Source organism: Lepidochelys kempii, chromosome 5 (genome assembly GCF_965140285.1).
Source record: "Lepidochelys kempii isolate rLepKem1 chromosome 5, rLepKem1.hap1, whole genome shotgun sequence".
NCBI classification, from domain to species: Eukaryota; Metazoa; Chordata; order Testudines; family Cheloniidae; genus Lepidochelys; species Lepidochelys kempii.
In genome coordinates, this window is record NC_136384.1 from 1,895,200 (window position 1) to 1,920,084 (window position 24,885).

At 48.4% G+C, this 24,885-nt stretch overlaps 1 protein-coding gene across 9 annotated transcripts in view; it reads right to left on the bottom strand.

Annotated features, from left to right (window-relative positions):
* Nucleotides 1-534: 534 nt before the first annotated feature.
* Nucleotides 535-24,885, bottom strand: part of UNC13B (unc-13 homolog B) — a 390,473-nt gene continuing 366,122 nt past the window's right edge. For 6 of the 9 annotated variants that reach the window (XM_073343304.2, XM_073343298.2, XM_073343303.2 and 3 more), the window contains 6 exons: nucleotides 15,092-15,172; nucleotides 14,567-14,714; nucleotides 8,547-8,603; nucleotides 5,720-5,812; nucleotides 3,860-4,019; nucleotides 535-2,468 (listed from right to left, as the gene is read on the bottom strand). In XM_073343304.2, coding sequence (XP_073199405.1) covers nucleotides 2,183-2,468; nucleotides 3,860-4,019; nucleotides 5,720-5,812; nucleotides 8,547-8,603; nucleotides 14,567-14,714; nucleotides 15,092-15,172 — 825 coding nt within the window. In that variant the 3' untranslated portion in view covers nucleotides 535-2,182. The remainder of the gene's footprint in view (nucleotides 2,469-3,859; nucleotides 4,020-5,719; nucleotides 5,813-8,546; nucleotides 8,604-14,566; nucleotides 14,715-15,091; nucleotides 15,173-24,885) is intronic. The other 3 variants (XM_073343305.2, XM_073343307.2, XM_073343299.2) reach the window with 1 other exon arrangement.

Sequence of the window (24,885 nt, forward strand, 5' to 3'; positions counted from 1 at the left end):
GCAGCTTTCTCCTCCATTTTTATTTTGAATAGTTGGCCCTCTACACGGTGTGTGCAGCTATTACTCCAGAGGGAAAACAGATGGAAAACAAATGAATGCACATCACAGCTTGCCAGCACGGCATAGAGAGCCTTAGATAGCTGGGAAAATTCAACCTCCAGCAGGCCAGATCCCATTGCCTGATACAGTCACAGTAGCTACACTGATCTGGTCCTTCAAGGTTCCAGAGAACAGACAGGCGAGTAAAGCAGCCAGGGGATACAAATCAGGTAAGTGGTCTCTGTGAGGACACCCACATTGTATAACACAAGTGAAACAACACGGAGCACTCAACTGAATTGTGTTTCAAACATCATAAACAGAGGAAAAATCTCATACAGCCTCTCCTATCCCCTTCAGTCCTGAGCATCTCTCCACCTTGCTCAGGATTTACCAATTACAGTTCATATCCTTGTGGAGAACTTGCAGCACCAAAGAGACTATGAGTTTTGAACAGGCTGAGTCATAGGCAAAAAGCATAGAAGTGACCGCTGCTAAACGATAATTTATTAAAGACTGTACTATCATTTCCTAAAACAATGGCACAGACAATGATTAAAAATCATAACAATAGCTTGGAGTTTTGAAGATCATTATTATAGTACATCTATAGACAATAACAAAGCAGATATGCAGTCTCTGAGAACTCTACAAGCAGGCCTGTGAAGTACAAGATTCATATCATACAGCTGTACAAATGTCCGAGAAAAATAGAAAATAAAATACAAAAGAAATCACCCAATATGCAGTCCTTGACTTTATTGACAGTGTTACAGTACATTATGTGCCAGGACTGGCTTGTTCCACCTTCCGTTTTCAGAGTGTAACAGTGCTCACTTGGCTGCAAACAGGAATGAAAAGAAGTCTCAAGTACAAACCCTAATCTTTGTCTCCCAACCTAAGAAATATGTTAAAAGGCAATGCAGTAATCATCTTTGCTCAGGACTTCTCCTTTTACAAGAAACAAATTGGACACGCCTTTTATCTAGTGCAAAAATATTTCCCATGGTGACATGAATTCACAGAATGACGGACAGTCATACTTATGCAAACCATCCTCTGCATGGCCAACAGCAAGCTCATGATCAAGAGAGATCCCTCCCCACCCAGCCTGTGTAAATGGACAGAGTTCTTTCTGATGAGCACATGCTGTATCTGCCCCAGACAGGCCATTGCATCAGGGTACATAGCAAGGAATCCTCAGCTACTCCATGGAAATAAATGCAGTTGAAATCTTGTAAATATTGAACCACCAACTCAAATCCACCCCCCGCGTTTGCTACATGTCAAAAACCTAATAATAGTACAGTGCTGAAGTTAAACACAACAGAGCAGCCATTGAATGTGTCATCACCACAGTGCTTGCTCCATGGGACAGAGGTGCTCAGAGTATGGCTCGTGGAATCTAGCAGCCTGCAAGAGCCCTCAGTTCACAGCGATTCGGCTGCACCAACTAGTGACAGCGTGCTCAGCGGTGGTCTGCTCCTGGTTAGCTGTCTCTGCAGCTCTCAGTTGGGCAAAGGCTTGGGCACAGGCTTGGGCACCCGGGCTCTTGACTGGCTTGTGCTGACTCTGCTCATGACAGCACCATCTTGGTCAGAGTTCACTCTAGCTGCAGCGTCTAAAAAACAAGCCGCGTTTCTGAAGTTGATGCTGAGGTGCCCGCGTGTCACGTGGGAATGTACTGGCACTCTCGACACAAGAACCTCCTTTGGCAGTAAGGGGCACAACCGCGCTTTCCCAGCAGCCAAAAGCAGCGTTCTCCTCCCAGCACATTTGAGTGGTTTCTTTCATGGTTTGATTCTGAAGACATTTCATGTCTGCCAATTCCAGAGGATCAAATCACAGCGCTCCATCTCCACACCACCCAGCGTGCCCAGCCCAGACGGACAACCATTTTGTACAAAGCACAATTTGCATCTGAACTAAAAAGTGTGTGTCTCGTTCTCTAGGATGCCTTACCCAGCCACTAAAAATAAATAATTCACATCAGATTGGTGGACTTGTTTCCTGCACGCCCCGTGCACTATTGGAGCGAACACAGACTAACTGAAAAACTTTTTGTAATTAAGAAAAGAAAATGGTTGAACACTTGCACATATTGGCACAAGGAAAACGAGAGGGGGAATGTTCAGAGCTCAGTTCAGGTGCCTTCTTCCGTGGAGCGGGACTCAGATTTCAACTTTACAAACTCTCTGGCCACTTCATCATTGGTTCGTTGAGAAAGAATCCTCAGGACCGTGAGCCCCGTCTCGTCCATGTGAATCCTACGCCCTAGTGGGCACCAGCAAGCACAGCTTCCTTTGTCCGCTATATCTCTGAGCTGCATCACAGCTATCCCCAGGACCCGATCTTCCCGAGCAAAGCAGTAATCTTTCACACAGACTTGGAGCTCATAGGCATCTGGGCCGTCTTCATTCCCCAATATGCTGAAAATGACAGGCACAAATTACTCAAATTAAAGCAGGAAGCACACTGTCTCCTTAGATCCCCTTGCAACAAGGGAATCCTGTTAAAAATGTTATACAGACACATTTATTTAGTGAGAGTCATGGCAATTACATGGGGAACAACTCCCAGAGCTGTCACAACAGGAATGTGCCATCACCCTGGGCACATTTTAGGGCTCTGAGCCTGCCATAGAAACTTCACTTCCAAAGAAAATCTTCATCAAAGCAGAACACCGTAAAGGTGTTTTACGAAGAAAACAAAAGGGGCCATTCTTTGTTTCTTTATGAGGGATTAAGACAACCTGACTTCCATTTTTCACCTTTTTGCTTGTTTTTCATATTAGAAATTCAGGTCCTGTTTAGCGTGGAGTACTCTATGATAACTGGAGAACTAGTAAAATGATGATGTCACAAGAGTCAAGAGAGCAAAATTTGAGCTACGGAGAGAAGGGATTTTTAGTCAGACTCTTTTAAACCATTGTTTTTGTTGAGACTCTCACAACTTGACATTTTGGAGAGAGGAGGCCCCTGTTCAGTGATGGTGAGAGCTTAGAATAGATATCCCAAAGACTCCCCCGCAGCAAGCCCCCCCAGCAAAACCAGAGATTTAACCTTCCTCATATTTTTAAGGTTAAAAAAAGGGCAGAATCCTCTTCGCCACATTTTGGAAAAACCCTTTTCCAGCCTTCCTTACAATCAAAGCAGCAAAAAAGTGACAAGCTCCATTTTTTTCCAAAATCTTTTGCAAGTGATATTTAACCTCTCTCATTCGGGCTACGGAGTTGAATGAGGACTAGTCTACTGCTCCGTTTGTAAGACCTTCAGAGGGCAGGGCGCTTTGTATTAATGAAATGCCAGTTGAGAAGTTCAATATTCAGTGTTTAGAACTGCTGCATTTCTAGCCATGGGAGAAGATGGTATCCTTGGAACAGGTTTAGAGGGCTGCTTCTCCCATGTGGCTAGTAAAGATGGAAACTAATGGGAAGACTTTTGCTATCACATGAGGAAATTTCAGCCTTAACTCTACCAACAAAAGCGATGACTCATTAAAATAAGGGATCCTCATAAAGCAGGCTGATGTGCAGCAACACACACAATACGCATGTCTGAAGGTAACGGACAGATGCTCTTTACATGAGTCATGAACTGTACACATCTGTCCCTGAAATCAGTGTTCCAGCAGCAGCCGCCGTTCAGCACTGTCATGATGAATTGGTTCCTCATGCCAAAATACTGGACCTAAGACGCACCTGCTGCTTCCGGTTACCTTACTGACACCAACAGGTCATTCTATTGCACGTAGCAGCGACGTGATCTGTGCTCTGCACGTGCTTCCCAAGGCAGACCCTCAGCCTCTCTTTCATACTCACAAGTGAAAGGTTTCGTTGTATTTGGGTGCCCAGTTGTTGCTCTTTGATTTGGTTGTGAACTTTCTTTTCTTGTCACTTTGATGAGGTCCAATCATAGTGACTTCAACAAACGGGCGGAACATGCCGGATGTTTGCCATTTCAGGTCATTGGCTGCCACAACTAGACAAGAGAGAGAAAATCAGAGGCTCCTCTGTAGAAAGGTTCATCTGTTCAAACTGCTCTAGGCAGATTTTAATGCTGAGCTATCCACAAAGATCACACAAAACAACTCCTCTGGTTAAAGGCTTCCCAGCTGATCTTATTTCACAGTTCAGAGGCTCTGCTCTGAAAGAGATCAGTCCTGAACTCACATGGGGCTGGGATATATTATTTTACTGAACAAATTACATGGTTTTTATTCATGATTTAAAGTTCTGTGGAGGGAATTCCGTACTCAGGAAAGCAAGAGGCTGGTAATAGTTGCAATCGGCAGAAGGCAGGCAGCCAGCCAGTTTGAGGCACACAGCTCTGACAGTGCACCTTAATGCTGATCTGCAGCTCCCCATTGCCATTCCAAATGTGGGCAAGCCTCCCACTGAAGTGTCTATCTCCTTGAATTTAGCTGGGGAGAGCAGACACACTTGGGTCTCTTGATTTTTATAAACAAGACTATTCCCTTCTTACCGTCACTTCTCTAATTGGTGTAACACGGAGTCCTATGTGGGATGAGTTTGAGTCGTCACTCGGGGAAAAGAAAGTGCTCTGATACTATGGCTAGCGGCAAGCCACATGAGCTGCAGCTTCTGGCAAGGTTTTCTCTGCGACGGGTTCTCAGCCTTAGAGATCTTCCTCCAGACCCAGCCACCAGAGGCCAAATCTGTTAGCTCTCTAGACACACTGTAAAACTCACCTTTTCCCCCAGGCCTTTGTGCGGAGAGATGGTGGACATTTATGTGTAGGGAACCCCACTGTTACAGTGTGGGTTTTACTCTGTGGAATGGGGGCCTTAGAGAGACTTTTGTACATTTGAAGAAATAAAGAAAACAAATTAAAGGCAGCAAACATCGGCTCACGAGAAAGTAACCCGAATCGGCAGGTAGTGATCGATCTATTGAGAATCAATTTATCGTGTCTCGTCTAGACGCGATAAATCGATCCCCAAACACACTCCCCATCAACTCCAGAACTCCAGCTCACGAGAGGCGGAAGTGGAGTCGACGGGGGAGCGGCAGCGGTCGACTCGCCGCCGTCCTCACAGCCAGGTAAGTCGACCTAAAATACGCCGACTTCAGCTACGCGAATACTGTAGCTGAACTTACGTATCTTAGGTCAATACCACCCCCGCCCATGTAGGCCGGGGCTAAGAAGGAGCCATGGAGAGGGAGGAGGAAGAGGTAGCCCATTTGGTCATCAGGGATTTTTGGCTTAGTCCTGAACGTGGACAGACTTTGCTCTCTGGTGGCTCAGTGAATGGAATGGTTCCTTAACGAATGTTATTTTATGCCTTGCTGTGCACAGCACCACAGTATGGTGGGATATCTGCAGGCCTGATGAGAGCCATGTATTTGACTTGAGTGTGTTCCACAAAATTACTTTCAAAAAGGAGAGAACTGTGGATCACCAGGTGACTGGGTGAGCTTGGACACCACTGCCATCATGATGCTGTTTCTCTGGCTAGGCCAGATGGGAGCCCAGTTTTGTTCTTCGTTTAGTACAATTGTTAATTCTACCCACAGACTGGACAAAATCAGATACACTGATCTATGCCAGCCTACAGCACGGGCACTGCAGTCCACTAGTACCAGTTCATTCCTGCTGGGCAGAGGTTAGCACCCGCAATGCTTGAGCGGCTATATACAAAGCTTCCTGCTTTACTATACCTTTCACTGTGACCTTGTGTTCACCAGTTCCTGGGTGCGTATACAGGTCGATCTGTATGGACACTTCACCCACGGGATCATCCACACCAGAACCTGATGCAGAGATTGACAAACACCGAAAGATTAGTTTATTGGCACCCAGCTTCGGCTTATGCGCTCAGCAAGGCAATACCCCATTTGCAGTAAGTTACCCCATCTAACCAGCTTCCTTGCAGACCCTTCTAGTTTGATGTTAATTCAAAGGTCGATCCAACATCACATTTGTAGGCCAAACACACACCATATACATTACAACTTTTGGGAACAGATTATAAAAGTAATTATACTGCAAAGATTTCACACTACGAAGGATTAAAGCATGGTTTTTGAAGTGCCTTGAAAACCTACAATGGATCCCAACAGAGAGCATCTGCTCATGAGTTCCTACTAAGATACTGCACACATGCAGGCATTCCTGTGACCCGGGTCAAGCACCATTTTCCCTCCATGCAAACAGAACTAGTGAAAACAGAGGGGGGAAGGTTTGGAAACAAGGGATAAGGACATAGGATTAATACTAAATTTGCTCTGAGCCAAAGTACATGTCCAGTCTTCCAAACAGCGTTCTGTACCTCCACACTGGATAAAAGCTATGATTCCCACTGCCTCCATCCCCCAAGGAAGAGAGGAGTCCCTTCAGACCATTATGAGCCATATAAGACTATGAGGAAAGTTAAGAGTTCACAAGCTGCTTGGAAACTCTACTTTTTCAGTTAGCCAGTGAGTAGTTTCATAAAGGAAAAGGTAGCATGTTTTAATAGAACAGGCCCGGGGAAGGGACAGAGGTCAAATGAGCTTTAAAATTCTCATGCTATGTTGTGTTTGAGTGAAATTCAGGACAAAATTTGAAAGAGAGCACTGAAAAAAAAATTTGGTTCAATGCTCTAACGCAGTGTTTCTCAACCTGGGGGTCACAACCCCCAGGGGGGTTGCAAGAGGGATTATGGGGGGTTGCAAGCAGGGCTGGTGTTAGGGGTGGGAAGCAGGGCAACTTGCCTGGGGCCCCACTAAGCTAATTTACATGTTTCAGCCCTGAACCGGGCTGAAGTCCGAGCCCCCAAGCTTAAGGGAGGGGGGGTCACCATTTTTTTAAGTCCAAAGGGGGTCACCAGCACAAAAGGGTTGAGAAACACTGCTCTAATGTATGACTGAATTCACATGTCTGAAGGGTATTCTGTAGGCAGCAATCGCCCAGTCATTTTAAAAGAGGAGGATGTAAACAAATGTAGGCCATTTCCTGACGTGCGTACGGCACGGCCCAGGCAGTGAGTGCACAGGGACCAAGGCACCTTGACATACGTTCATGCATCTTGAACCGTAACCGATTTTTTGGGGAGTGCACCTGAAGGCTCTAATTTATTTATCATGCCCTGGGAGCACTAAACACTCGTTTAAGATATGAACAGGCTGAGTGGGTTTTCTTGAATGTATCTTCTCCCGATCAGCAGACCGTGCACTAGTAGAAAATGACTAAGTACAGAGAGGAAGGAACAGAATGTGAACACTCTATCAAGGCTGGGGGGGGGTGTCTAATTTTAGCCCCTGCCTTGGTTTGTTGGCATGTATTGCTCCTTCACTCTCTTCCAGCATTGTTCTGATGAGTAGCCAGGTTACTGGCATATCGATAAAAATGCCAGTAACCTGGCTTCTCTCTCTACATATATAGAAAAACCACAAAGATAACTGCCCTCCAGGCACTTCAGGGACTTTGTATATTTCAATGCCCTTCCTGCCCACAAAAACCGAGAGAATGTTCAGAGTACAGGAACTGAGTGACATGCATGACTCTGCTTTGGAAGAAACCCAAGGCACGGAGCTGTGCTGCAAGCTATCCAGTAACGAAGCTGGCATTTTTCAATGTTATGGCCCTTGTTTTGGGGAGCATGCACCGTGTTTTACCAAAATTACGTTGGGCCTGATCTGCATTGCATTTACCCCAGTGTAACCTGACAGACTCTGAAGGAGCCACTCCCTGACTTACACTGGTGAGAGCAGAATCTGGCCCATTAATTTTAAAGCTGATTCAGTTTGGGGCTTGTCTATCTTAACTCTGTTGCTTTTTATAAGAAGATCCTGCTTTCTTATCTGAAGTGCTCTTATACACAGAGGGCTGGGAATATCTGTAGATGGCAAATAGGCATAAACATTCTACACCATTTACTAATTTCTTGGTGGTGGTGACAATTAAAACTTGGGCATGGAAATCTTGCTAGATTTGTGATATGTGAGAGTGAGGGCTGTACACTGAGATCACAAGTGCAACACGTTACAGATACGTTTTCACTTAAAAAACAAAACCCAAAAGCTTTGGGCAACGTACAAAAATTGGAGAGCTGAAACCCAGCAAGATTCGAGTGAGTGGCAGGACTTCTAGCTCCCCCTCGAAGTCAAATACTTCCGCTGAGCCCTACCCTCGCGTATGTATGACACATTACCCCGTACCATGAAGAACCTGCCTCAGCAGCGTGAGCGTGCACATCTAGTAGTGACCACACAGCCATAGGTCGGGCATAGCAGAGGGTAAGGACAGCCTGTAGCATCTGGCAAAGACTGTTTATTAACCCTTTATTGTCAGAACAGAATGCACATTCCCGTGAATTAATCTCAAGCTCAAGCAGTCAGTCACACAGTCCGCGGCGCTGCTCTCTGTAGGGTGGAAGCAGTCCACAAGGGGTTAGGTTCTAGGGGGAGCTACAGGGAGGCAGGTCTCTGGAACGGGTTTCCAAAAGCAAGGGAAGTTTGCAGCTGGCTAATGTTGTTATGGTAACAGCATTAGTCTTGAACATACCCTTATCAGGAAGAACGTCCTCATTAGCGGTAAACCTAATACCTTTCCCATCATGCACTGAGTCATGAATTCAAAAGGCAAGGAGCAGGCAGGACAAAGAGAAAAGAGTGTGAATTACAATCCAGTCAGCGGTGACACTTAGACAAATACAACTCAAGGAAGTCAAATATTCTCGCTCTTAATAGACTAATATACCCTTCGCTCTGCTGCACCAACACAGGGTTGGAAAGCGATGCTGTTTGTACAAGCCAGGGAGTCCGTTTGGGTTAGCATTGCGAGGGCATGAATCTTGCTGCTGGGAGAAGTACACTGAGAGCTCTGATCCTCAAACGTTCTAGCTTGGAAGTCTGATAGCTTTGTGCTCTCGAAGCCCTTGCAGTCAGAGGGGGCTGGAGTGCCTCAGCGGCTGCCATGCACGGCCGTTCGGTGGTGCAGCAGGGGCAGCAGACGCCTCACTCACAGAGTTACAGGAGCACAGCACTGACTTTTTTCAGCCATTCCCTACTACAAGCCTATGGGAGGCCTGAAGAACGTGAGAGGAAACCCCAGCTGGAGAGAACTCTGTAAAGCAGGAATCAGCCCTAAACACCGGTGCTGTTCCCCCTGCCCCCCAGATGCATGCCCAAGTTCTCCAAATCATTCTATAGTCGGGGGCTATTCAGATATGTTTGCAAGGTCCAATCCCAGCACAGGGCCCGGAACTGAACTGTAGCCAAAGAGGACTCAGTTCACAGCTTCTTCAATGCTGCTACGAAAAATCGGTCACCAGAAGGCCTGGTTCAAACCCTCCCCCAAAGTCCTCAAGGGCTCCCCACCTGGAGAACTCTCTAGGGTACAGTATACAGCAATATGGGGACTGCCAGACTGAATTAGCCCAGTGCTCCACCTAGTCCAGAGTCCCATCTCCAACAGTGCTTCAGAGAAGTGACCTCACAGCCACCAGTTATGGGATAACTTCACTGAGAGAAAGTTTCCTCCTAACCCCCCTCCGTAGTGCATTTAGCTTGTGTTCTGAAGCTGGTGGTTTATATCCCTCTCAAGCCCCTTTCAAAACAATATTTCCTGTAACCGCTCTGGACATTTTTGTTATCTACACAAATATCTAATCTTTTTTTCAATCCTGTTACACACATGGCCTCAATATCTTGTGGCAGCGAATTCCACAGGCTAAAACTGCACTGTGTGAAATAGTATTTTCTTACATCAGTTTTGAATTTGCCACTTTTCCGTTTAGTTGAATGTCCCTTTCCTCTTGTATTAACACCACATCAGTGCAGCCAGAACATTGCAGGTCAGCATAACTGAGTGTGGTATGACCATGCGGAACGTTATCCCACAGCCTGGAATATCCAGACAATGTGCAGGGCATAAGACCTAGTTAAGTCTACTGCTTTCATGTGGCACGGATGAGGGCATCAGTAGTGAAAAGCTATGCTAAAGTAGACAAAATGCAAAATCAGAAGGATTTAGGAGCTTGGTTCATTTTTAGGGTTGAAAACCCTCCAGGATTGTCCGGGAGTCTCCAGGGATTAAACATTATGTCATGTGAGGAAACCTCCAGGAATATGTCCAGCCAAAACTTGCAGCTACGTTATACATCTTGTTGGACTGGGAAGTGCTTTGCTCTGACAGAGCCACAAAACTGACTCTACCATAAGTATGGGTACCTAATAACAAGATGGGTCCCTTCTCATTTCCCTCACTCCAGCATCTGGAGGATTTTGTTCACTGGAGTTCATCGTGGAAGGCATCTTGTGCTTACTCTGTCTGGCCACCAGATGTCAACGTTGCTTTGCAAAGATACAGCTTCAGGGGGTGGGGGGGTGAGAAAGCCTGGATTTGTGCTGGACATGGCCCACCTTGATTACCATGCACATTGTAGGGAGAGTGGTCACTTTGGATGAGCTATTACCAGCAGGAGAGTGAGTTTGTGTGTGTGGTTTTTGGAGGGGGGTGAGGGAACCTGGATTTGTGCAGGAAATGGCCCACCTTGATTATCATGCACATTGTGTAGAGAGTTGTCACTTTGGATGGGCTATTACCAGCAGGAGAGTGAGTTTGTGTGTGTGTGGGGGGGGGGGGGGGGGTGGAGGGTGAGAAAACCTGGATTTGTGCTGGAAATGGCCCAACTTGATGATCACTTTAGATAAGCTATTACCAGTAGGAGAGTGGGGTGGGAGGAGGTATTGTTTCGTGGTCTCTGTGTGTATATAAAGTCTGCTGCAGTTTCCACGGTATGCATCCGTGGAAGTGAGCTGTAGCTCACGAAAGCTCATGCTGAAATAAATTGGTTAGTCTCTAAGGTGCCACAAGTCCTCCTTTTCTTTTTGCGAATACAGACTAACACGGCTGTTACTCTGAAAGCTTCAGGAGTGTTTTCCTTGTTGATGATAGTAGCATGATCCTTTAGGTAACTTTGAAACATTTACATGCATTGTGTTTCTAGATCAGTGGTTCTCATCCGGGGTACGTGTATCCCTGGGAGTATGGAGAGGCCTTCCCGGGGTACATCAAATCATCTAGATATTGGTCTAGTTTTACAACAGGCTACGTAAAAAAACACTAGCGAAGTCAGTACAAACTAAAATTTCATACAATGACTTGGAGTACTTGTGGCACCTTAGAGACTAATTTCAGAGTAGCAGCCGTGTTAGTCTGTATTTGCAAAAAGAAAAGGAGGACTTGTGGCACCTTAGAGACTAACCAATTTATTTGAGCATAAGCTTTCGTGAGCTACAGCTCACTTTATCAGATGCATTCATTTTGTGTGAATACAGACTAACACGGTGGCTACTCTGAAACCATACAATGACTTGGTTAGACTGCTCTCTATGCGATACATGGAAATGTAAGTACAATATTTATATTCCAATTGATTTATTTTGTAATTATATGGTAAAATGAGAAAGTCAGCAATTTTTCATGAATAGTGGGCTGTGACACTTTTCTATTTTTATGTCTGATTTTGTAAGCAAGTAGTCTTTAAGTGAGGTGAAACTTGAGGGTACGCAAGGCAAATCAGACTCCTGAAAGGGATACAGTAGTCTGGAATGGTTGAGAGTCACTGTTCTAGATCTCAAAAGAAAGGGTGTTTGTTGTAAGTTTGTGCGTTTCAGTCCCACAGAACGCTGCCTGAAGGACACTTTATTTGACTTTAAAAGGATTCTTGTTTCTGCCTCTTTGCCATCAACTTCTCCAAGCAGAGAGAGGCAGATACTCTAAAATTCAGATTTTGACTAGCCCCTTCCATACAGCAGCGAACAAGATGTTTTAGAAGAGCTTCTTCCACTTCTCCATTCCAGTCCCACACTTGGTAGCAGAGTCGCGCTGGCAGAGTCAGGGCAGCATGAGAGCACAGATGTTATGATTTGGGGGACCCCAGGCTGCTGGAGGACTGGTGCATGCAGGGAGGACTGGACTATTAGCGGTGAGACTGCAAGGGACCCCCCCAGAGTTTCTTGCATTGTTTGTGCTTTGGGACAGCTTGCAGCGTGGGATAGAGGCGGTTAGGGACTATTTAGAAAAGCTGGACGTGCACAAGTCCATGGGGCCGGACGAGTTGCATCCGAGAGTGCTGAAGGAATTGGCGGCTGTGATTGCAGAGCCACTGGCCATTATCTTTGAAAACTCGTGGCGAACCGGGGAAGTCCCGGATGACTGGAAAAAGGCTAATGTAGTGCCAATCTTTAAAAAAGGGAAGAAGGAAGATCCTGGGAACTACAGGCCAGTCAGCCTCACCTCAGTCCCTGGAAAAATCATGGAGCAGGTCCTCAAAGAATCAATCCTGAAGCACTTGCATGAGAGGAAAGTGATCAGGAACAGCCAGCATGGATTCACCAAGGGAAGGTCATGCCTGACTAATCTAATCGCCTTTTATGATGAGATTACTGGTTCTGTGGATGAAGGGAAAGCAGTGGATGTATTGTTTCTTGACTTTAGCAAAGCTTTTGACACGGTCTCCCATAGTATTCTTGTCAGCAAGTTAAGGAAGTATGGGCTGGATGAATGCACCATAAGGTGGGTAGAAAGCTGGCTAAATTGTCGGGCTCAACGGGTAGTGATCAATGGCTCCATGTCTAGTTGGCAGCCAGTATCAAGTGGAGTGCCCCAGGGGTCGGTCCTGGGGCCGGTTTTATTCAATATCTTCATAAATGATCTGGAGGATGGTGTGGATTGCACTCTCAGCAAATTTGCGGATGATACTAAACTGGGAGGAGTGGTAGATACGCTGGAGGGGAGGGATAGGATACAGAAGGACCTAGACAAATTGGAGGATTGGGCCAAAAGGAATCTGATGAGGTTCAATAAGGATAAGTGCAGGGTCCTGCACTTAGGACGGAAGAACCCAATGCACAGCTACAGACTAGGGACCGAATGGCTAGGCAGCAGTTCTGCAGAAAAGGACCTAGGGGTGACAGTGGACGAGAAGCTGGATATGAGTCAGCATTGTGCCCTTGTTGCCAAGAAGGCCAATGGCATTTTGGGATGTATAAGTAGGGGCATAGCGAGCAGATCGAGGGACGTGATCGTTCCCCTCTATTCGACATTGGTGAGGCCTCATCTGGAGTACTGTGTCCAGTTTTGGGCCCCACACTTCAAGAAGGATGTGGATAAATTGGAGAGAGTCCAGCGAAGGGCAACAAAAATGATTAGGGGACTGGAACACATGAGTTATGAGGAGAGGCTGAGGGAGCTGGGATTGTTTAGCCTGCAGAAGAGAAGAATGAGGGGGGATTTGATAGCTGCTTTCAACTACCTGAAAGGGGGTTCCAAAGAGGATGGCTCTAGACTGTTCTCAATGGTAGCAGATGACAGAACGAGGAGTAATGGTCTCAAGTTGCAGTGGGGGAGGTTTAGATTGGATATTAGGAAAAACTTTTTCACTAAGAGGGTGGTGAAACACTGGAATGCGTTACCTAGGGAGGTGGTAGAATCTCCTTCCTTAGAGGTTTTTAAGGTCAGGCTTGACAAAGCCCTGGCTGGGATGATTTAACTGGGAATTGGTCCTGCTTTGAGCAGGGGGTTGGACTAGATGACCTTCTGGGGTCCCTTCCAACCCTGATATTCTATGATTCTATGATTCTATGACTGTATGGAGATCCCAGGCAGGTCTGACTCTCACGGCTTTAGCTGTCACTTTCTTTTAACAGCAACATTGGAATGAGAGGTCCCACCCCACAGACTGCATTTAAATCAGGGTATAACCTGAAATCTTAGGTTATAACCTTAAGATATTATCTTAGCCTAGGCTTAGTTACGTTGGTTTTCATGTGCTTCTCCAGGGATGAGCAAGAATCACAAAACCACACAGGTGGCCAATGAACGTCCTCTGGCTATGGACTGATACTATTCTGTGCAGAAACGAGGAGACCACTGCTTCTGAACAGCTGTGAGATCCACAGCAACAAATCATTAGCCACATTAGTATTGGGGGCCAATGTGGCAGTGTTACCCTGGCTTCCACAGAACTCTCGGGGGCCATCACAGCAGCGTAGTAAATAACTTGTCCTACTGCTGCGTCTTTCCCTCCAGCAATGAAGATACGTAATAATCTAGACAAAAAGAACAGGAGGACTTGTGGCACCTTAGAGACTAACCAATTTATTTGAGCATGAGCTTTCCTGAGCTACAGCTCACGAAAGCTCATGCTCAAATAAATTGGTTAGTCTCTAAGGTGCCACAAGTACTCCTTTTCTTTTTCCTCCAAAAACAGTACAATTCCCTGTACAATAACTCCAAATCACTTCCCCCCAATCACTTACCAACATTCATGCCAGGAGCTTGGCTGTGAAATTAGCGTCAGGCAAGAAAACCTCCAAGAGTTAAATTTGCACATATTTCTGTTCCTTCAAGATGTAAATATTGAGCAGGAAAACCCCAGCAAATAGAAGCTCTGAAACTGTCATGTTTCCAGGAGTGTGACTGCCAAAGACGCTGCAAACCAGTAGTGCAAGCCATGGCAATTAACATCACACTGGAGAGCTTTAGTCAACCCACCTGATGACAAAAGAGAGCCTTACCCTGAGCTGTCTGTGTCTGGACAAAGGTTTTGATGAGAGTGTCCGTGGTCTGAGTGTAGAGGGACAGCGCATAGCGGAGTGACTGCAGGTCTGGGCTCTTCTCCAAGAAGGTTTTCTTTAGGCCATTCCCACCAGCATGGAAATATTGCTAAGAGCAAAGAGCAAAAGCAACAACGTAAAAGGGAAACCGCCACCAGCAGCTGCTGGCAGCCCCTCCGAAAGCAGAGGGAGCGGAAACCTTTGTGAAGCCTTTTTTGCAGCAGTGGCTGATTCCTCACCCCAACAGCTCTCCCATCCCTGTCAGACCCTGACTCTGCAAGCACACACAACCCTTAAATATGCTGGCTCCATCGTACTATTGACCTGAGTGCCATGTAGGTGTTGAACTAGGCACCTCTTCAGAAGTGGGTTTATGCAACATACTTGGTAGCCCTGAGTCATTCTGGTGCCTTATTGCTGATCATTCACTGAGCTATGTGCCAGGTACTATCCATTCCAGAACAGCGTCCGGGGAGTGTCACTCACTTTGATAGTATCCAGAGCCAGGTCCAGAACCGCACACTGCTTTGGAGTGAGACTTCTAGTTTCTTCCCTCACCATGTGATCCTGAAAAGAACCATCAGATCAAACATTAATATACTTCTAGCGGCAAAGGCCCCAGTAAAGCTAGGTGCACTGGATTCACACAGGGCTCTCTGGCTGGGGCACTGATACAGCTATGTAAGAAAGAGTGATAGGGTCCCTTTCAGAATCATCCTTTGAGGCGACTGATAAAAAAAAAAGTTTCCTCAAGTTCTGTTGTGTGCACAAGAGGGAAGGAGGTAAACACTCCGTGGTGACAGACTGCATTTTAATCCAAGCTTGTACTTTGCAACCCTGTTTCATGAAAAGCCCCAAATGACAAATCTGCTGGTCACTCATGAATTATGCAGCTCGCCCCAAAACTGCTACTAACAGAACCTTCAAACCACAGACCACAGTGACATGTTCTGTGTGTCTCACAACTTGGACAGAAAAACTGCTTGAGAGATTTTTTTGGGAAAAAATTTATTGGTCCTACTGTATTTTTCATACCCCTCCATGCATACAGGCTGATTGCCTTGGTGCCGAGTGAAACAGTACAGATCCAAGGAAGAAGAGTAATACCGTCTATAAACTTCTAAAAATTAGCTAAAATACAGAAACCTTGGGACCTACCACAACTAAAAATCAGTGCTGTGTATCCCCCTAGAAATCTTCCTTTTCTAATTGTCCATCTGTTAGAATATACTGTTAACAGAATTCAGAGTAACAGCCGTGTTAGTCTGTATTCGCAAAAAGAAAAGGAGTACTTGTGGCACCTTAGAGACTAACCAATTTATTTGAGCATAAGCTTTCGTGAGCTACATGAAGAAAGCTTATGCTCAAATAAATTGGTTAGTCTCTAAGGTGCCATAAGTACTCCTTTTCTTTTTGTTAACAGAATATATTTTTAGTTCTTAAGTGTCATGAGACAATCAACCCGCAGACCTGTCACCAGGCCAAGCATTATCTCTTTGCAGGCTGGGCCTCAAGCCAGTGTAAGTTTGGAGGGTAAATTCTACATTCTGGGGGGTGCATATTGGTGAAGGAGAGTTTCTCCCGCAGGTGGGTTGGCCATTTGAGCTGCTGAGAGGTTTAGAATTTTAGTAGCAGCAGCATTCGTGGTCAGTATGTAGGGGAAGCAGTCAATGCAATTTATTACACACAATATCACGACTACGCATTTCGTGAATGTACTGGGGTCTATCAAAACCCAGACATTTTTCCACTGGGAATGCTGACTGCTGCATTACACCTTTCAGGGAGACACGCCTGCCTGGCCATTTGCACCTTTCATAGCAAACAGAGTCATGATGTAGCTACCCGTTCCTGTCTTGTATTTCTAACACTTGCCACGGGAGCCCCGTCAATCTTCATAATGACCAAAGATAGGTACATTTCATGTTCTCTTACTGCCAGGTGCTGGTTCCAAAGGCTGGCCTGGCTGATGTTCCATTTGTTATCTGGTTGAGCCTGGCTCCGCCTTTAGTTAAATATAGACTGGGGCCCCTTGACCTTTGCGAAGTAATATGTTCAGCCCTCACGCTGAACATGTGCACGCAGCTGGCCTAGATTCATGTGGCCCAGATTTTCAAACAAAGTTAGGCTCCTACGTCCATACAGAACATAAGAAGGGCCAGACTGGGTCAGACCAAAGGTCTATCTAGCCCAGTATCCTGTCTTCCAACAGTGGCCACTGTCAGATGCCCCAGAGGGAATGAACAGAACAGGGAATCATCAAGTGATCCATCCCCTCTCGCCCATTCCCAGCTTTTGGCAAATTGAGGCTAGAGACACCATCCCTGCCCATCCTGGCTAATAGTCATTGATGGACCTAAGTAGCCTGTATTTCAAGAGTGCTGGTGCCCAGTGGCTATTGGGCTATTTCAAGAGTGCTGGTGCCCAGTGGAGCTATTGGGTGCTCCATGCTTTGGGGAAGAAAATAAAAAAAAAATCAGCCCACTTTGTCAGGTCTTTTAGTATAAATGGAAGGAGCCAAAACTTTAGACCTCTGAATTGAAAATCTCTGCCTGCATGCCGAGTTCCAGGGTAGGGCAGGTGCTTCTGGTTTAGGATTCACACAGTTATTGGTTTGCCATTCAGCAGGTTCTAATTCTCTTCCTTGCTGCATCCCAGAGCAGCACCAATGTGTGGAGCTACCCAGTGAGACCACAGCAGTCTCTTTTCTCCCGGCAATGGCCAGTGTTGCACAGCATCCCTTCTGCTGCGGAAGCAGGAGTTCTCCTTCGGTTTCTCTTATGAGCTGTGAGTAACTCAGTTGAAGCTAGTGCTGTTTCACATTCCTGTACACAGAGGGCAAAGCATTCTCTTTCAGTCAGTCTCAGAATAAACATCTCATTCATCTAGAGCACCCGGCTACCCTATCCTGGGACTGGGCTTGTTTAATCAAGGTAGCTGTATTTCCAGGACATAGAGCAGCTCTCTCATCTGGTGCTAAGTCCTGTTGAAATGTCTCCTATGTCCCTGTCTGCAAGTTGGGAGATTCCCTACCTTTTGAGCCCATATTAGGAGATCAGCCTTTCTTTCTCCTAAACCATGGAAACTCTTATTCTTCTCTGACGTTTGAGCTGCTACTGAGACAGACCTTGGTCTATGTTACCATTTGGGGAGTAACATGTGTTTGCTCCCAGATGGAGTTCTTCAGGGTAAGCTCTACTTAACAGTGTGACGTGGATTTATCAGCCCAAGAGCTTCACCGCAACATCTGCAGTCAAAGAGCTGCCTATGATCTTCATCTCCCGCATACGAAGCTTATTTTCATCAGCCATCACCGCTTCCATAACAGAGTGCAAGAGGTGTGGCTTTGCAAGCCAGGAGCACTTTGCAAACACAATAAAAAGATTTCAAGTGAGAACACAATTTCACTGTCTGCCAGCACGGCTGCGATCAGCACGTGAAAGAGCCAGCTGCATTGTTCCTTGCTTCAGACAGCAGCATCAGCAACAAAGATCTGGAGTCAGAACTAAGCTGGCCATTCTGGGACAATGGGAGGCAGAGCAACCTGCAAGCGCCCTGCTCCATGGATGCTATATATGGGCTCAAACACAGAGAGCAGGAAAAACTTGTTTCCATTCAGCAAACCGAGCAGATGACATTTAGAAGATACCTGGGAATCAAGTATGCATATTACCAAGGTGCCATTTCCACAGTCACTTTTCAGACCATGAAATTACTCTAAAACACATGGTGAACTGATTCATGATCAGGACAAGAGACCATGCTTGTCCAGTTTGCCAGCTTGAGTTTTTCAGCCGAGTTACTAGACACCCCTGGGCTCTCTTTACACTTTCCTTTTTGTATTAAAAATGCAAGGAGTGGGTTGGATCTCCTATGCACCCTGTCAAGTGGCAGAGAAGCCAAGGTGGCTCAGCATGGCCTTTCACTCGTGCTCTCTCTTTTAGTCTTATATATAGTGATTACAGCTACTCAGGCCCGCAGAACCGACACCCCTTTGGAATCTTTGCTCTTCGGACAAAGTTCATGTGGATGCAGTGTTCTATCTATCTATTAGAAAAAAGGGTTACCTACCTCTAGTAACTGTTGTTCTTCAAGATGTGTTGTTCATTTCCATTCCAATAGGCATGCACACGTGCTGCACGCATGATTGTCGGACGGTTTTTCCCCTAGTCAGGTCGGCTGCGGAGACCCCTGGAGTGGCACCTTTATGGTGGTGTATATAGGTTCCTGCTGACCCGCCGCCTTGCCGGATACTCCGACAGAGGGGAGGCGGGCGGGATTTGGGATGGACATGAGCAACACATCTCGAAGAACAACAGTTACAAGAGGTAGGTAGCCTTTTTTCTTCTTCGAGCGATTGCTCATGTGCATTCCAATAGGTGACTTCCAAGCAGTTTCCCTGGGGGAGGGGTCGGAATTCACCTGGTTGCCGAGTGCGGCACTGCCCTGCCAAAGGCTGCATTGTCCCTCGCCTATTGGGTGATGGCGTAGTGTGACGTGAAGGTGTGGACGGAAGACCGCATTGCTGCCTTACATATGTCCTGGAGAGGGACCTGTGCCAGGAATGCTGCGGACAACACCTACGCTCTCGAGGCGTGCGCCGTGAGCAGAGGGGCTGGAATGTTAGCCAGGTCACAGCAAGTCCTGATACAGGACGTGATCCATGATGAAATGCGCTGGGATGAGATCAGGAGCCCCCTCATCCTTTCTGCAATTGCAATAAAGAGCTGTGGTGACTTACGAAATGGCTTTGTGCGCTCAATGTAGAATGCTAGGGCACATGTCCCTAATGTCCAGGGAATGGAGCATGCGCTTCCTGTTACTGGCATGGGGCTTAGGGAAGAACACAGGCAAAAAACGTGTCTTGGTTCACATGAAACTGGGAGACTACCTTTGGCAGAAACGCAGGGTGAGGGCGTAACTGCACCTTGTCTTTATAAAAGACTTACGGGGGTCTTGGAAGTCAGCGCTCTGAGCTCGGATACCCTTCTAGCTGAGGTAATGGCCATGAGAAAGGCCACCTTCCAGGAAAGGTAGGACAGAGGGCAGGTTGCCATGGGCTCAAAAGGGGGCCGCATGAGAGCGGACAGGACCAGGTTGAGGTCCCACCGGGGAACGGGCTGTCGTACCTAGGGATAAAGACCATCCAAGCCCTTGAGAAACCGGCCACCATGGGATTACCGAAGACTGACCTACACACTGCCGAAATGGCAGCAAGGTGTACCCTGAGATGATATTGCCAATCCCTGCTGCTTGAGGTATAACAGGTAGTCCAAAACAAGGGGAATTGGAGTTAGCTGTGGTTCAGTTCCCCTCTGCAGAGACCAGATGGAAAACACTTCCACTTTGCCAGGTACGTGGCATGAGTGGAGGGTTTCCTATTTCCCAGCAGGACCTCCCTGACTGGATCCGAACACTGGAGCTCAAGAGGATTCAGCCATGGAGTTTCCATGCCATGAGGTGGAGGGACTCCAGATTGGGGTGTTGCAGATGGCCGTGGTCCTGTGTGATTAGAGTCGGGCACACAGGAAGGGCTACTGGTCTGTCCACTGAGAGGTTCATCAGCATGGTGAATGAGTGCTGGCAGGGCCACGCTGGTGCTATGAGGATCAAGGAAGCCCCGTCCCGGCAAGCCTTGAGGAGGACTCTGTGTATGAGAGGGAAGGGGGGGAACGCATACAGCAGGTGACTTGTCCATGAAGGAGCCTGGGCTGTGGTTCAGGAAGGAGCAGAACTGCTGGTACTTCCTGTTGCTCCGCATCGCAAACAGGTCTATGTAGGGAGAGCCCCAGCTCTGGAAAATCAAGTGCACGTCTGGCCTGAGGGAGCATTCGTGACCATGAAACGAGCTGCTGAGGCGATTGGCTAGTTCGTTTTGCACTCCCAGAAGGTGCGACGCCTCTAGGTGTATCGAGTGGGCGATGCAAAAATCCCACAGCTTGAGGGCTTCCTGGCACAGGGGAGGGGAGCGAGCACCACCCTGTTTGTTTATCTAGAACATCGCTGCAGTGTTGTCTGTCAGCACCAACACACATGCGCCCTGCAGGTGGGCCTGGAACGCTTGGCATGCCAGACGAACCGCCCTCAGCTCCCTTACATTGATATGCAGCAATAGTTCTGGGTGGGACCATAGGCCTTGGGTTCTGGTGTTGCCCAGGTGCACTCCCTAAACGAGCGCCGAGGCGTCCGTGACCACGGATAGCGTCGGTTGGGGTTTGGCAAAGGGTACTCCCGCACAGACCACTTGTGGCTGCAGCCACCAGTGAAGAGACTCGAGACTGCAAGCAGGGAGGGTCACTATCATGTCTAGTGGGTCCCTGCCTGGCCTGTGCACCCGCACCAGCCACGCCTGGAGGGGCCAAAGGCATAACCTGGCGTGTTGGACCACGTATGTGCAGGCTGCCATATGCCCCAATAGCTTCCTGCAATTCCTGGCCTTGGTTGTGGGAAATTGGCGAAGGTTTTCGATAATGTCCGTGAGTGCTTGGAGGCGCAGCTCGGGCAGGAATGGCCTGGCCTGCGTGGAGTCCAAGAGAGCTCCTATGAGCTCTATTTTCTGCGTCAGGGCCAGTGTGGATTTGGGCACATTCAATATGAGGCCCAGCCTGCAGAATGTGGCCTGGGCCAGAGACAGGCTCTGGGGCTTGTGCTTGTGACTCTGCCTTGACAAGCCGGTCGTCCAGGTACGGGAACACTTGCACCGGACGTTTGCGGAGGAAGGCTACCACGGCCGCCATACACTTGGTGAATACCCAGTGGGCCGTCAAGAACCCAAAATGGGAGCACCCTTAACTAGTAGTGCTGGCCACTGACTACAAACCTGAGGAATCATCTGTGGGCAAGGATAATGGATATATGGAAGTATGCATCTTTCAGGTTGATGGCAGTGTACCAGTCCCCTGGATCCAGCGAAGGAATGATGGCGGCCAGAGGGATCATGTGAAACTTCACTTTCCTTATGAATGTGTTGAGATCTCGCAGATCCAGGATAGGCCAGAGCCCCCCTTGGCCTTGGGGATGAGGAAATAGCGGGAGTAGAACTCCTTGCCCCTGAACTCCTGAGGAACCTCCTCTATTGTCCCTAGCATGAGGCGCGATTGCACCTCCTGCAAGAGTTGTTTGTGCAAGAGGAGTTGTTTGAAGGGTCCCTGAAGAGGGATGGGGAAGGTGGGTGGGAGGGAACAGAACTGGATAGAATATCCCACCCCTACCATGCTGATGACCCAGCGATCTGACGTGATCTGGGACCAAGCACAGTAGAAGAGGGAGAGTCGATTCACAAAGTGGGGGTAAGGATCAAAGACTAAAACTGATGCTCTGTCCTTGGGCGCATCTTCAGAAGTTTGACTTTGGGCCAGGGGGAAGTTTGGCTGAACCCTGGCCTTAGAATCATAGACTATAAGGGTTGGAAGGGACCTCAGGAGGTCATCTAGTCCAACCCCCTGCTCAAAGCAGGACCAATCCCCAACTAAATCACCCCAGCCAGGGCTTTGTCAAGCCTGACCTTAAAAACTTCAAAGGAACGAGATTCCACCACCCCCCACTAGGTAATGCATTCCAGTGTTTCACCACCCTCCTAGTGAAGTAGTTTTTCCTAATATCCAACCTAAACCTCCCCCACTGCAACTTGAGACCATTACTCCTCGTTCTGTCATCTGCTACCACTGAGAACAGTCTAGATGGATCCATCCTCTTTGGAACCCCCTTTCAGGTAGTTGAAAGCAGCTATCAAAACCCCCTCATTCTTCTCTTCCGCAGACTAAACAATCCCAGTTCCCTCAGCTTCTCCTCATAAGCCATGTGTTCCAGCCCCCTAATAATTTTTGTTGCCCTCCGCTGGACTCTTTCCAATTTTTCCACATCCTTCTTGTAGTGTGGGGCCCAAAACTGGACACAGTACTCCAGATGAGGCCTCACCAATGCCGAATAGAGGGGAATGATCTTGTCCCTCGATTTGCTGGCAATGCTCTGACTTATACAGCCCAAAATGCCATTAGCCTTCTTTGCAACAAGGGCACACTGTTGACTCATATCCAGCTTCTCGTCCACTGTAACCCCTAGGTCCTTTTCTGCCTTGGCCTGAGGAGGACTGTAACAAGTACCTCCTGTTATTTCTGCCCCGTCTCCTTGACGAGTCTCGTCTAGGAGGCCCAGAGTAGAAGAGGGACGGGGGAGTGAGGCTTGAAAGGCTCTTTGAGGTACAGGGGTGTGGATCACCAAAGACTTCAAAGTCGCCTGTGAGTCCTTAAGGCTGTGGAGGCAAGAGTCCGTATTTTGGGCAAACAGACCTGCACTGTCAAAGAGGAGGCCCTGGATTGTGTTCTGGACCTTCGGTGGTATCCCCAACACCTGGACCCACATGCTGCGCCTCACTGTCATGGCGGTGGCCATGGTCCAAGCCACCAAGTCCACTGCGTCTAACAGGGCCTGGAGGGAGGTTCTGGAGACCACCCTGCCCTCCTCAACGAGTGCGCTAAACTCCTTGTGCGAGTCAGCCGGGAGCAACTCCTGGAACTTTGCCAACGAGCTCCAAGAGTTGACAGCATAGGGGCTGAGTACTACTTGCTGATTAGCCACTTGAAGCTGGAGCCCCCACATCGAGTAGACCTTCTGGACAAAACGGTCCAGCTTCTTAGAATCCAGTGACTTAGATGCGGGACCTGGCTGTCCTTGCCTCTCTTTGTGATTTGCTATATCAACCACCAGAGTCCCCGGTTGGGGGTGGGTGAAAAGGTGTTTGTACCCTTTCTGCAGCACAAAATAGCATCTTTCCACCCCTTTAGCGGTGGGTGGTATAGAGGCCGGAGTCTGCCAGAGCACCTTAGTGGTGTTCTAGATTGTTCTTATTAGGGGCAAAGCCACCTCTGGGGCAAGGATGTCCACCATTGGGTCAGACTTCTCCATGACCTCCTCTGTCTGGAGACAGAGGTTTAGGGCCACCCTCCTAAGGAGGTCCTGGCATCCGTCACTGATAGGGCGGTGGTGGTACCCGCCACCGCCTCATCTGGCGAGGAGGTGGCGGTGGCCTATGGGACAGGGTCTTCCTGCCCTTGGGCTCTCGAGAGGTCGGGTCAGGTACCTTGGAGCCGCCCGTGACTGGAGGTGGCTCCATTGTCACTGATGGCACTGGTCCAGGTGCTGCGCCTGAGCGTGACAGCCCAGAGTTCCTGTCTCATGCGTGGTCCTCAGGAGCCTGGGGGTGTGGCGAGCCAGCAACGTTTCTGGGGAGTGGGGGGGCACGGGGTGCAGATGCCACCGACACTGGCCTGGATCCCTGAGCATGATGGTAGGCCCAAGGGGTCCAAAAAGGCCATTGTACTGGGTTCTGCCACTGGGGCGGCCAGGCGACTGCCAGTGCCGATGACTCCACTGGTCTGCAGTGCTGGGATCGGGAGACGTAGTGGCTGCATCAAGATACAGAAGACTCAGCGACCGACTCGGACAAGTAGTCTGCCCGACTACGAGGGGGGCGGAGCCTGATGGTGCCAGGGAGTGGTACTGGGGAGATGGTAAGTGGTGCGGTCGCATCATAGGCTTGCCACAATGATGAACCAGAGGTGGGGCTGCCATCGGTGCCGTAAAAGCTGCTGGAGCCACGTGCGGCCCCGGGATAGATGCTGCAGCCACTGCCGGTGCATGGGCATGCGGTGCTGGGGATTGCGCGATCATGGCAATGAGGTCCTGTACTACCTCATAAGTGTCCGACGTGGAGGGAAGGTTGAGCTCTTCCTCCAGATCCTCCCAAGTCAGGAAGGACACCAACACCGGACTCGATGGGCCTCCTGTTGGGGCCAGAGTCAACAGTGCCAGGTCTTGAGGCCCAGACCATAGGTGTTGCACCGGAGGACGCACCCCGCTGGAATCCCCTCGCAGCTCCTTGACGGGGGAATGATCTCTGTCCGCCTTCTTTTTCTTATGCGGCACCAGGGACTGTGAGCAATGCTGCCTAGGGGCACTGGCCTTATGAGTTGGGGAGCAGCACCAGTGCTCCTCGGAGGAGTCCCTCCTCGGTGCCAGGAGATCCCGCTCCGAGGCCGGGGCGCTATGCACAAATGATGCTGGTGCAGCTTCTGGTGCCGGCTGTGGGCAAAGGGCTGACTCCATCAGGAGGAGCTTCAACGATAGTCCCGCTCTCTCTCAGTCTTGGGTCTACAGCTCCTGCAAATTGGGCACTTATCTGTCCTCTCCTAAACAACTGAGACAGGCAGTGTGCAGATTGCCTGGGGGCATAGGTTTCGCACACCTCTCACACGTCTTAAACCCCTGCGACCGAGGCATGT